General features: G+C 35.6%; 1 protein-coding gene across 2 annotated transcripts in view; it reads left to right on the top strand.

The window, feature by feature from the left end:
- Positions 1–9958, top strand: part of MRPS31 (mitochondrial ribosomal protein S31) — a 28437-nt gene extending 18479 nt beyond the window's left edge. For both annotated transcript variants that reach the window (XM_072610443.1, XM_072610444.1), the window contains exons 5-7: positions 925–1001; positions 5407–5550; positions 9584–9958. In XM_072610443.1, the coding sequence (XP_072466544.1) occupies positions 925–1001; positions 5407–5550; positions 9584–9813 (451 nt within the window). In that variant the 3' untranslated portion in view covers positions 9814–9958. The remainder of the gene's footprint in view (positions 1–924; positions 1002–5406; positions 5551–9583) is intronic.
- The last annotated feature ends 4537 nt before the right edge of the window (positions 9959–14495 follow it).

The following is a 14495-nucleotide window of genomic DNA, read 5'->3' as shown; positions in this document are numbered from 1 at the left end:
TGTATGATCCAAATCTTTGCTTTCATTGGCTGTAGAAAACTTCCACTACCAATGCAGTTGAGTGAATGTGCTCTGCATTTTAAAGGTGTAGAGTTGCCCAGAGTCCTGAGAGGCACTCACCCAAGGCTACATGGCTAGTATTTGTCTGAGACATGACTTGAACCCCTGGCTTTCTGGCTTACCAGCCAGCTAGTATGTGTTGAAAGTTTTTGAATCAGGAAGAATAGGTTAAAAGCAGTTCAAAATTTAGAATTTGAAAGCTGGTTTTTTAATGTCACATTAGCATTTAATTTTGAAAATCCTGCACATAAGATCAGGAAGCAGTGAAATATGAAACAGTTTATCAGAGGAGAATATGTTTGCAAAAAGAATGAACTTGAAGTATAGGAAAAAATATTAATGTGCCATTAATTATGACTAATTAAAAGACTATTAAGTAGAAACTATCTGAATATTCTAAGCATTGAGCGTGCTTTATAAGTTGGAATGTTTTGATTTAGCTGCTGTCTTTTACAATTAGAATGTATAGTATTTTATACAATTAAAAAGGCAAGAAGTGATATTCCTAATGTTGAAGTTATAACTGCTAAATTAAGATGTAATAGTTTTGCTATTGCATTAGGTTTTCTTATTACTTAAATTGAAGTAAACTAACTATAAAATAATAGCATATTGTACTAATCCTTTCAGTAGGAATGTTGGGAAGTAAGCTGCATTACTTAGTGAATTGCCTTATGAAATAAAAATTCAAAGGTATACACCTCATTGCTTCTCTTTACCAAGATGTCAGTCTGGTTTGGGATAGAATTTGTTTTAACTTCTGCCTTTAAAACATTTCATGTTAAATATTTTTCTCATAAACAACTTAAAATTGGAGCATATGAAAGTATTCTTAGGAAATATATTTTCCCCTTTTGGTTTTAGGAAAGGATTATTTATGGGGAAGAGACTAAATGTTTTCCCTGTGGTTGAAACAGCTCCTGAAGAAGCACCTGAAACAGGTTGGTTATGAAACAACAATAACTAATCACTTTTCTCAAGGATTCATTTCTCAAAGACCTCAGTGTTTTATATCCATAGTGACAAAGCATTTGAATATTCTATCCTGTTAGTGGCCTAAATCTTAGATAGAAATGGTGGTTAATTCCCCAAATGAACACTCTCTGTTCTTTGTGATGAATAAGTTAAATATTCTCCCCAGTGTGACTATAAAATGTTATTCAACATAGCAGCTAGAATTATGGAGGAAAACACTCATGGTATATTCTTTCCCCTTGTAATAGTCTTTCTCCTCCAAATTCTCCTATCTTCTTTAGTTTAAATTCTTTAGTTTTCAATTATAATTAGAAGGAATAATTTTTAAATGTTACGTAGAAGCATAGGATTAAATATTGCCTTATTTCTTAAATAGGCCTGATTTCATTTGTCCCACTGCTCACGTGACTAAAAAAAATTAATCAGATTACTTTATTAAGGATTTGCTGTGTGCCAGGCACTGTGCCATTTGCTAGAGATACAATTAAGAGGCAAAAGATAGTCCCTACCCTCAAGGAACTCACAGTCTAATGGGAAGACCACAAGCAAAAGATAAATGCAAATAAGCTATATGCAGGATAAATAGGAAATAATTAAAAGAGGCAAGGTATTTGAATTAAGAGGGGTTGGGAAAGGCTTCTTTGGTGGCTGTCTTTTTGTCTTTGTAGTGATGAAGCTATCTTCACTTGCTTAGTCAGCCTTCTCACCTTCTTGGACTGCCAGAACTCGTGTTCCAATTGTATAATGTTTGCTAACCCAGGGTCACCTCCATGACATAATGAGATATTAGGATAGGACTTCAGCAGAAGGATTTATGTTAAATAATGTTTTCTAACATTGGTGGCCTCCAGAATTAGTTTAAAACATGGTTTGCATGTTTCATTGACTTTCTTTAGGAAAGAGAAACCCAGTGTTTAAATAGTGAATTAAGACTGAAATATACAGTAAAATGGTGCACAATAACCACTTAGGACATTTATTCTGAGATTTGCTAAAAAAAAAAATTTTTTTAGAAGAAAATGTATTGTCTCTCTAAAGCCACTTTGAATTATAAATATGACTTAGTTTTCTCTACTATACAATCTCTATAGTTTTTATAGAATGTAGTTTATTAGATTTTAACCAAAATCACATCTTAAAATTTTCATTATATACAGACTTGGGCTTGTAAGTCATTAAGTTGAAATTCCAGTCACATTTTATGGAAGGTTGCCTTCAGAGGGACACCAAGCTGAAAATAAGTTATGTTTTGGTTTTTTTTTTGGTGGGGGGAGGTGAGGAGGGCAGAAATGTGGGGAGAATTAGTAATTTTTTTGTTATTATTTAGTATTAATTTTTTTCTACTCTCAAACTTCTGAGTTGTATTACAAGTTTTGTTGTTGTTTTTTTTAATTAGTTGGTTGCTTAGTATGTGAGGATTAAATTACAAACAACCCACAGAAACCAGTTAAACCTACAAATAGACTAACCTAACAGACTTAGCATCATGTAAAACATGCTTCTATGGGAAAACACATTTCAAACTGTGGTTGAAGAAAACACTAAGGCATTGGGTACCTATCGCGTCTCCTCCTACCAAAAAAATAGATAATGCTATAGACTTACCCTCACAACTACGGCCCTTGGAGTACATGCAAGAAAGTATAACTTTTTGTGTTTGTGGCGTAGTGTATCTAACTTCATGGGGAGTGAATCTTTGTATGTATGAGATATTCGTAAGTAGGGGAATGCTTGTCATTTCCTAGGTTATTTGAGAATAGAGATGATATATTTGAGATATTGACATTGCAGAAAGCATGTATTGTAGAGAAGGAATGGTGTACTATGCTAGGGTGATACTGAAACGAATAGTAGACACACTTACAAGGTCTTTGAAGCACTGCTTCTTTTAAAATATGGTTACAGTTGAAGTTCCTGGATGCTTTTTTGTATTGGTGCCCCTAGTTACATCATTCTTGTCAAATATTGGTAAGTCAGACAAATAGCCAAACCCCAAATAAACACATAGTCAAAACTTAAGTATTTAAACTACTCTGAAGGACAAAGCTGTCTCTTTCCAAGAGTCCCGTCTACTTGACCCTTTTTTGTTCAGAGAAGCTCATGTCTTTCATTTTCTATATTTATTATTATTACTTGACACCATACTTACCTAGTAGGTGGAAAAGGAAGCAGACTGTATCTCAACTTTAATTTTCATCTCCTTAGTTTGTTTCCACATGGATGGGATGAATAGAACATTTGGACCAAAGTTGCATCATAGTAAAAATGGGTTTAATTATCTATACAGAATGATAACATCTGATTACATTGATATATTTTCATTCATTCAGACAGTGAACCAACTCTTAACAACCTATATAGTGGCTGCTATTTGTACTTTAAAGCCTTTGGGGCAGTGCTATAAGTCAAGAGAACAAGATGAAAGGCAACACCACCATTTGGACATTTTAAATTAGATGTCCTGAAGACTTCTCATGATATATCCAAAACTGAACTGATTATCTTTTCCAGTTGAAAATACTGCATGCTTCGGTCTCCCAGATTTCTAACCCCAGCATTATCCTTAACTCATGTTGTTCATCATCTCACAGATCCAGTCGTTAGGAAACCTTACCATTCCTACCAGCACAACATATTTCTCGTTGGAACTCTTCTTTATGTTTACATAACTGCTGCCTTATTTCAGTCCCTTATCACTTTCTTGCCTGTATTATTATAACAGCTTCCTAATTGCTCTCCCAACCTCAAGTTTCCCCACCATTGTGGTCTATCCTACAATCTGCTGCTAATGTCATTTTCCTTTAGTGCAGATCTGACCATGTGACTGCCCTACTCAGTTAACTCCGGTAGCTCCCTATTGCTTCTAGAATAAAACATCAACTCTGTTTAACTTTTAAAGGCCTACATGCCTTTTACCCAACTTATATTTCCAGGCTTGTTGGATATTACTCCCCCATCCTGTACTTTGTGATTCAGCTTTAAGGGCCTTCTTTCTGTTTTTCACATATAACTGTATCTTATGGTTCTATTTCTTTACACTTTACCTGTTCTAAATGTATTCTGCACCCTTTCGCCCTGTAAGACCCAGCTCAAGGACCATCTTTTTTGTGAAATCTTTCCTGATTTTCCCAGAATACTGGTGCCCTCCTTCTTTTCATTTAACTATTGCATTTGCACTACCTTGCATTTAACTATTTTCTATATATTTGTATCTATTCTCTTTATATTTATAGTATCCGTACTTACATATGTGCTTATTTTCCTTAACTTGGACTTAAGATCCTTATATATTCGGTGCCTGGCACAAAATAACTGAAGCTTAATAAATACTTTTTATTTATAGTAGTAAAACACACAAAACGTATACAGTGTGATTCCTTCTGAAGTCTTAAGAATTAAAGTGGGTTTTTCTATTGGGGATTTTGTGAGAATTGTTATGAATAACACTAATCACATTATTTGTATTGATGTCTTTACTGGTCATTAAAACTAAGAAATCCTCAATTCTTATTTTGATGGAATACAGTGTTCTAGATGCCAGATAATTATTAACAAGATCAAGGTCAATTTCCATAGTAGCTAATGTTAATATGGAAATTTGTCTGATTATACATGTTTATAAGTAAGATTTTGTTTTTCTTGCTTTCTCAATGGGAGAAGCAAGTAGAAGGAAGAGCAGGTGGATCTTCTTTTGAAGAAAAAAGTGAATTTAAGAAAAAATGAAAAGGCATCTGGGACTTTGGAAATTTTATTCTTTTCTGGAATGTACTTTTGCCTCAAGCCTTTAAAATATATAATAAAGCCTGTTAACCAAAATAATAACAAAATAACTACTGACATTTTTATGGTGTTTTATGGTTTATAAGGTATTTAACATATATGATTTCATTTAATCCTCACAGCTATGCTGTAAGATACATAGTGGAAATATTATAATTCTCTTTTATAGCAGAGAAAATCACAGTTCAGATAAACGAAATTTCTTGTTAAAGTTTATGTTGCTTATAAGGGGCAGGATCAGTATCCAACACAAGTTTCTGTTAGACTATACCTTGGTTATGAAGGCAACCTTACATAAAATACTATAAGCTCACTACTTTTGTAGGAAAAGACACCATTTTTAATTGTTTGGTTTTTTCCCAGCAAATAGGAAGTTGAACCTTCTCCATATTAGAAAAAATCTTATATCATTCGGGTCAAAACGTTAACCTTTCTACTGTTTCTTAATTATAGCTAATAAATGAAATAGTCTTATGAACTTTATCTCATAAATTGCATGAGTCTAAAAACCTAGTATTAATGTTCAATTTTAACTTTTTGGGATAAAGATCTTTATGATTACACTTATTTGAAATAATTTGTTTACTCCAGAGACATCACCAACACTTTGGGATGTGGAATTTGCTAAACAGTTAGCCAAAGTAAGTCAACAACTTCCCCAGAATGCTTTGGAAGAGATGATCCAGTGGACAAAAGAAGGAAAACTGTGGACATTCCCAATCAACAATGAAGCTGGTATGCCTTTTTTTTTTCCAGATTAGAAAATGGAAACTACTAATGATAGATTCTCTATTTAAGCTCCATGTATGCATATTATTTTGAATAAATTCCTATTACCTAGAAATGAGTTTTTAGCAGGATTTGAGATAAGACTTTTAGATTTTCATTTATTCCTGGCAACTTATTAAAGAAACATGAAAAATGATGTGGGAAATGCTTATTCTTGATGTCGTATGCTTATAAAATTTATTGTATCCTTTTAAGTAGTGACATCTTTTTAAATTCTGAGGAAGTTATGGTTAGGCACTTCTAATGCATTATACAAAGATGAACAGATTTTTTAGCAGGACTTTAAAATCTTCACAATATAAAAATCACTGAGTTAAAAGTACCTCAGCTTATCTACATCAGCCTGTAAGTGAAGCATTAATTCCCCTATAGGAAACTGGTTTTCTGTAAATTGAATGTGTTGCTGAGTTTGAAAGGCCTTATGCAAACTTTCCATTGGAAGCCCTGATTTCCTGGTGCTTTCTTTTGACTATTCCCCTTGAGTGCTAGAGTTTCCTAAATCAAGAGGAAAACAGTCTAGCTACAGTGCATTTGTTTATCCTGTTTTGTCATCAGCTAAAATGTATCAAATAATTTCTGAATATTCTTTTGAATTGTTGTTTGCATTCAGAGGGGAGCCCTTTGCATTTCTTTGGTGGGTCAGAAAAGGTAGGGCACTAAATTGCATAAAAATGACAAACCTTTACATAGGTTTTAGGAAATTTAAATAGAATTTTAGGCTTTTTGATTTTTATTTAGCACTGTGATCGATTTTTATTTTGAAATGGGAATACTTTTTAAAGATATTATGCATGTATTTTCAATTTAATAATAAATAGAATGGAAAATTTAAAATATGCCAAGTTGTCCTGAAATAGCTTTCATTGTTCCTTTATTTTTAAGGAAAGTTAAATTTTACAGAAGCTTTTTTGATTCTTACTGAATTTTCTCTTGTCATGCTACAATTTTATTGTACACATATTCATGTGTTACATATGTTTGTCTATGTTTTAAAATACCTGTATACATGTTCATGGACTATAAAATGGAGCAAAGTAGAATTGGTTAAAGAAAACACCACTCTTCTCAAGAAAACAATTTCACTCATTCCTGAAACATCAGTTAAAGTCTTATGCAAATTGAGAATAAGCCCTGACAAAGTTAACAACATTTTGATATGGTAGTGTTCCAGTATAATTAGGTATGACCTTGTATTATATGCTCTGGATAGTTGGACTTCTTGCATTGCTGTATTTTTTTTTATTTTGCCCAGTATAACTTTTGAATCTGAAATATCAACAGTATTTCCTGGTGCAGATGGCTACCAAGTACAGTTATAGGAAGGTGAATCAGGGCACATCATCATAACAACTATGAGAGTTCTGTTTCCATTCCACTATTTTCCATTCAACAAACAGTCTTGAATTTCAGTGCCTAGCAAAAATTTATCTTAAAGTCGATAAAGTCACTGAGAATGTTTAGTCTCTGAGAAGGGGGGAAACATCTGTTTTGATCAGTCAGGAAAGAAAAATGTGACAGGTATCTATATACACTGCACATTATTGATGCCGCGATGTGGGAAAAGGAGGTGTCTCGTTTCCAGCTCCTTAAGACATTTGAATATCTGAAGGAAAAACAGGAAAGAAACCATGGAAACTTTTTGAATTTGATCTCCTCCTTCACTACACATTTGTAAACTTCTGAAGACTTTGAGGAACCTGCACTGTGACCTGGGTCCTCACAATAGGGGGTTATTTTCCTTTTGTTGTTCTTGGTATTTAATTTTCATTTTTTTAAAAAGGTTATCAGATACCGTGTTCTTCTCACTTTGTCATTAATAACTTCCATGAAGATTTACACACATTCCTTTGGCAAAGAAAATTCCATTGTTGCTTTACTTAAAACAGTCTTTATTCTTTATGAAATAAATTAAGTTTTTCTTTAGTTCAGTGATTGAACAAATGTGAGCATTGGAGTAGTGTAATGAAAATGACGCTTTGTTTACTTATCTTCTTGGTGTTGTGTTTTTTTCTGGTATCAGAAAGAAAGGGGGGTGGGGGGTGTTAAAAAACCTTTTCTATTTATGGCACTTAAAGGAGCACCTAAATTTTTAAAATTCAAAGTGGTTGCCTCTTCCACAATTCTTCACATTTCTTAGATTTTCAGAGGCTATCAGATGATATTAGCTAGGTACAAGAAGGTGGTTTTTTTCTGTGTCTCTTAACTGTTGGGCTGAGGAGAAACTAAACCTTTTGTGAATTTGACTGTTGAGAAATTTTGGAATAGTATAGAAAAACTCAATTAACAAGCTTTGTTATCTGAATATGTGCCCACACAAGAATTGTCTTTAATCAAAACAATAATTGCATTTGGAAAAATAATGAGACGTTAACCTGAAATCAGTAATTCTCTATTTTGAATTGTATCAATTATAATTATTTTGATTCCTTGTTCTCTTTTCGTTGCTACACTTTCACAATACATGGCATAGAATGAGCCAATTTGGATGTGCTCAATTCATCTGACAACCTATTTACTGAGCACCTATTTTATACAAGGCAGTCTACTTGAAGTAATGGGGAAGATGGTGTGTGTTCATCCTTCATTGCAGAAGAAGACCATGCCATCAGAGAAACAATGACATGATTTGCACTTGACTTTGTTTTGAGTGAGGGAGGGCTGTGCAGGTCACCAGTCTCACTTCTCCTCCAGAGCCATCTGAATCCAATGACCAGATATTCATCAGGATGACTGGAAATGACCCAGGATGAGGTAGTTGGGGTCAAGTGACTTATCCAAGGTCACACAGCTAGTGCGTGTCAAGTATCTGAGGTGAGATTTGAACTCAGGTCCTCCTGACTCCTGCACTGGTGCTGTATCCACTGCACCACCTAGCTGCTCCAATGGGGAAGAAGTTTAATATTGTAGAGCCCATGTTGGTATGTTCTTTGATATTTAGGACCAGAAGACACTGCTAGAAGAGACTTCATGGGGATGATATGGAGAGAATCCAGAGCAGAGAATCCTAACCTTTTTTTGTGTCACAAACACAAAGGAAGTAGAAACGTAATTGAGAGTGAAGATGGCTAAATTTAATCCAGTACTCAAAGATATTCTCTATGCAAAAATAGTTTGGAGATTATTGTTATAAACTGGCTTTTGCCCTATTGCATTTATTGTGTGTGTCACTCAGGTATTAGAATGACACTGGAGTTAAGTTCTTGGTTAAACTGCCATCCTGTTATGTATATCCCTTATTTCTGGGTTGTTTTTTTTTTTACATTCTTTTGGCAGTTCAGACCTGAAATAATAGGCATTTTCACTTGAGACATTGTTGGCTAAAATAATTACAGACCTCTTCCTGATGTTACAAGGGTAATAAGAAGCGTGGTCAGTCTTTCTCATCCTTGCACTTATACACTCTCTTCCTTCCCCTTCACCATCTTTACCCGCTCAATGGATAAAATAATCCTTTGCCTGTCTAGCCTAGACTTTCCAAAATAATAAGTACCTAGATCATCTCAGACTTGGGGATAGGGATGGAATTGTGATTGTGATATTTTTACAGTATACTTTCTCTGCATTTCATAGATTAGTGGATCAGTTTCTAATGTGAAAGAGTATTTCTGTGTATTTGTCACAAAAGGATGTCAGTTTATTTAGTAGATTCAGTGAAAATACTTGTTTTCAGCTTATAGTAGTTTACTATTTAAATAGAGTGCTGTCTTCATGTGTGTCTCAACATATCTCACACAATGTACAATTAAAATAATTCCTGCTCCCAAAAGTAGTTACAAGAAATTCAGAATTACTTATAGGACCAGTTTACAAAAGCATATATGGGAAATATATATATTCATTTTAAGTCTTTTGTGAACAAACCTTCTTTCTTATTCTTAATTGGTGGAAAAAACAATAACCTGACTTAGAGCTTTTAATATATTTCTGCTTTATATTTATGAATGCATTCAAATTATATGTGTTTTGGCTCATTTTCTAGGTATTGAAGATGATGGTGCTGATTTTCATGAACATATATTTTTGGATAAATACCTGGAAGATTTTCCAAAGCAAGGACCAATTCGTCATTTCATGGAACTAGTTACTTGTGGACTTTCAAAAAACCCATTTCTAACTGTTAAAGAAAAGGTTGAACATATAGAATGGTTTCGTAATTATTTCCATGAAAAAAAGAATATTCTTGAAGAAAATAGCATTCAGTTCAACTGAAAACATGGAAATTTTTATTCTTTTTGGAGATAGACACTATCATAGAATATATAAAAATTTTATTATTCCCCCTCATGTTAATTTGTGGTGAATAATTATTGTAATTGATTTGTATTACAGAAACATTAAATTGTTTAGGAGATTAGCCATGGTGGTTAAGACATATTCTTAGTTTTAAAATTTCATTCAATTCTATAGATATTAAAAATTATGACGTGAGAATTGTGATTTCAGACAGAGCTATCCAATCATTTTTTTTCATCAAGAAGCGATACTTCAATCAAGCAATAAGGATTTCTTAAACATTTATAATGTTCCAGGTACTGCGCTAAAGCATTGGAGCTACAAGACAGAAGTGAAACAGGAAACAGTCTCTGCCCTCAAGGAGCCTCCTGTGGATATATATACTGGCAACAGTAAAACAATTAGGAATGATATTTTACAAGCAAAAGTTGAAGGTAGAATTGCTTTTTGTATCATAATACTAGTCATCTAAAATACAAGATAAAATGCCCTGTGACTACATAGGGAATTCCATAGAGAACTAGCCCTTATGAAAAGAGATAAACAGTATATTTTGAAGATTCTTCTGGGTTTCTTTTCTGCATATGTTAAGTGCTCTCCTGTGTGCCTGATAGGAGCATGGTCCATGTGTCCTGTAAAGTCACGAGCCATTTAGTTGTTATATAATGTGCTGGTCACAGGATAAACTCATGGATTTTGTGAGCAAATACGATTCGAATATCAAAAGAAAAAAGTAAGCATTGAAAAAGTAAGTTTGTTCTTAGAAAGTTAAATTATTGTTTTGCTGGCACATAGTAGGTGGTTAATGATTGTTATTGATTCTTTCTTTTATCTGACTGAACTGGGAGTCAGAAGAGAGAAGGGGTTGCCTGTGAGAGGTGTTACAAACACATTAGATTGGATATGGGGACTGGGGAGGGGTAAGACTTGAGGAATAAAGAATGACTGGCAGTGGGGGAATGGTGGTACCCTCTACAGTATGAGTGGAGTTCAGAAGGGAGAAATGGCCGGGGGAAAGATAATGAATTCAGTTTTGTTCATATTGAGTTTAAGATGACTATGGAACATCTAGGTCAACATGTCTAATGGTTGGAGATAAAAGACTGGAGGTCAGCAAAGAGGTTAGGGCAAGGAAACGAGGGTGACCAAGGTACAATCAAAAGCCTGAAGAGAGGTCAAGAAGGATGAGGATTGAGAAAAGGCCATTAGTTATGGTAAAAAAAAAAAAATGATTATTAACTCTGGAGGAAATGGTTTTGGTTGAATGATAAAGTTGGAAGCCAGACCATAGAGAATGAGAGGGAATGTTTGTCTAAAGCACACAGACACAGCAACAGCAGCTTGGGAAACTCAGTCTGGGGGAGAGTAAGAGGGTCAGACAGCTGATCAGACAGTGATTACAGGGGACCTGTTGCTGGCACTGGGTACAGCTGTCACTGATTGGCAACTCTATTGCTCATATGCAGTTCTGGTCTTAGTTCCAGGCTGGAGAAGAGCACTTATAGTTGGTCACAAAGGGAGCAAGGGTCCTGGTCCTAGTTCCAGAGCCAAGAGAAGTGCTGGTGCTTATGGCTACAAAAGAGCAGCAGCCCTTCCTGTGTAAAGACCAGAGCAGAGATCAGGAGAGCAGTGACCGCACTTCCACTATAGTAACACCATCTTGGAAACACCAAAAACTTGCAGAGCCTCAGAACTAGCTCGAAAACAGCAGCATGAAAAAGCCCAAAGCTTGGTATGGTGCCTCCATGCACCAGTTAGCAGAGCCCAACTTTAACATAAAGTTCAAAGTTTAGAAATAGGTTAGAAAAATGAGCATCTCTGTGTCAGGCGTTATGCTCTGTACTGGAGTTACAGAGCAGCAAATGAGAAAGTCACTTCCCTTAAGGAGCTTACTGGAGACAAACAGCATGAACATGGAAAGTCTCTTGAAGGAGGTGATGTGCTGAGACTAGAAGGTATCTAAAGATTCCAAGAGCCCTGAAGCATGAGGGTCAAGTGTCTGCAAAGTATGGAAATGGGACATGTTAATTAGGAACGGCATCAAGCAGGTTTATTTAAAATGTGCTATATAACTGAGTCTTTTAAAATTATTTTCATCATGCTATTTATTTGGGGACAAGTGTGAAAAAACACTGCTGATGGGGGTCAGAATAGCTGGCTTCTAGTGTCAGCTCTATTACTTCACCTTTGATGAGAACTTGATCAAATCACTTCATCTGAAATTATTTCCTATACAACAAGATGATAATGGCTCACACACACTTAGACTTTGTTTTCCCTGCCCTGGTACATTTGAAGATTATTGTAAGAATTAGCTCAGAAGATATTGTGAAAATGCTTTGTAAACTATAAAATGCTATATATAATTAGCTCCTTATCTCTGCAACTATTTGAGGATCAACCCAGAATATTGTGGAAGAGCCTTTAATACTCTGCAGATATCATTTGGCCTCCAGTTGTTTTGAATTATAATCTTTCTACCTCTCATAATTTTACGAACTTTCTCTCAAGACATTTCTTTAGAACTTGACATTTTTTATTTGAAAAATGACACTGATGATTTTAATAGGTAAAACTTAAGGTTTTCTGCATCGTTTTGAGGAAGATTGGATTGTTTGCCTGAAAGTGGATACCATGCAATGCTGAGACATAAACAGCTGTAGTTAGATTGATTTGGACAGTGAGCGCAGTAGTTCATTTTTTATTAAGTTCAGTTTCTTCTGCTTCCTTTCCATGTGAAGAAAATGAAATCAAAATCTCTGTTGATGCAAGTCAGTCAATAAACATTTATTAATCTCCTATCATGTGCCAGGCAAGGTGTAAACCTCCAAGGATACAAAGAAAGGCAGAAGAGAGTTCCTGCCTTTAAGGGTTTTACTATCTAAGGGGAGAATCCAGAGTGTATGCTACTAGCTGGGGCAGATGCCAAATTCATTTTAGCTGCTTTCTCAGTTTTCTTATGGGGCTTCATTCTGAAAGCAGCTACGTGCAGTAGACGTGACCTGAGTTCAAATTCTGCCTCAGATGCTAGCTGAGTGACTCCAGCAAGTCACTTCACCTGTCAACCTCAGTATCTTCATCTGTGAAAATGGGAAAATTTTAGTAACACCTATCTCACAGGGTTATTGTGAGGATCAAGTGAATGAATGTAGTGTGTCACAAAAGTTTTAATGTGGCTTTATCAAGGCTTAATAATATGTAGAACACTTTATAACCTTAAAGAACTATGTAAATCCCAAATTACAACTACTATCTGACCCTCACCTACTGTATGGCAACCCCCACTGAAAACTGTGCTTACCATTGCTGTTTTCTGGCAAAAGACCTTCTGCATCGTTGTAAACAATGCACTGTCCTGATGCTGGAGGAGTGGATACCAACAAGTAGAAGGGCCTTAGACTCCTCTAGTTCACATATGACAGTTGAATGCAGGGGAGAATTTTCATTTAGGTTGGCCTTTGGGATGCAGTTTTCAGCACAACATAAGGAGGATCTTCCTAACCATGAGAGCAGTATAAAAATAGATTGGGCTGCCTCACAAGAATCTTCAAATAGAAGCTTCCAGAGAGGGTCCTAGGAGGCTGTTCCTGCTACAGTATAGCTTAGACCATATCTCAAGGGTCCTTACAGGCTTACAGCAATGAGGTCAGCACAACAGCTCTGTAGACTTTCACTTTGGTAGTCAGTCTACTACTACTTCTTTCCTATATTTTATTTTGGAGCTTCCCTAACACCGAGCTAGCTGTGGCAATTCTTGCATCAACGTTGTTATCTGCATGCATGTCTGAAAAGTGTGCTGTGCAGATCTACAGCATTCAAAATCTCTCCATTTGCTGTCATAATGTTTCTATGTGTGGATGGCGTAGTGATGACTGATGGAACACCTCTGCTTTCTTGGTGTTCATTGTTAGGCCAAAACTAATACAAGTGACAGAGAATCGATTTGTACTCTGTTGCATCTCAACCTCCAAGGCTACATTGAGTGCCCAATCATCTGCAACAAAAAGTGGTATACCAACTCTCCCTCCACTTTGGTCTTGGCTTATAGCCTTTTCAAGTTAAGTAATTTACCATCAGTGCAGAAGCTCACCTTGATGCCATTTTCTTATTTGTTGAAGGCATCTGATACCACCGAAAACATACTAAAGAGCATGGGAGCAAGCACACAACCCTGCTTCATTCCACTGGTGACTGGGAAAGTGTAAGAGCATTGTCCATTATCCAGAGCCCACGTAAGCATGCTTTTATGGAACTGGCATATGATACTGGTGAGCTCCAAGCAAACAAATTTTGCCACAGTCTTACACAAGCCCTCATGATGGATAGTATTAAAGACTTCAGTTAAACTGTCAAACAGGAACAGACCTCTGTTCTGTGCCTGGTATTTCTGTTATAGTTCTCAGTCAGCAAACAACACCTTGTTGATCATTCCTCAGTCTTTTCTGAAGCCACACTGGCTCTAGGATAGATAACCATATAATAAGTGAAGGATCAGTCAATCAAGGGGAACTCTGGCAAGAATCTTGCTGGCAATGACTAAAAGAGAATCCCCTGTTATTGTCACAGGACAGCCTATTTCCTTTTCCTTTACAGAATGAACAATGGAGGACAATGGACAGTATGGCATTTTTTCTTGCCGTATAACCTGGAAGATATCA

Source organism: Notamacropus eugenii, chromosome 5 (genome assembly GCF_028372415.1).
Source record: "Notamacropus eugenii isolate mMacEug1 chromosome 5, mMacEug1.pri_v2, whole genome shotgun sequence".
NCBI lineage: Eukaryota > Metazoa > Chordata > Mammalia > Diprotodontia > Macropodidae > Notamacropus > Notamacropus eugenii.
This window is presented reverse-complemented; position numbering and strand designations above follow the sequence as displayed.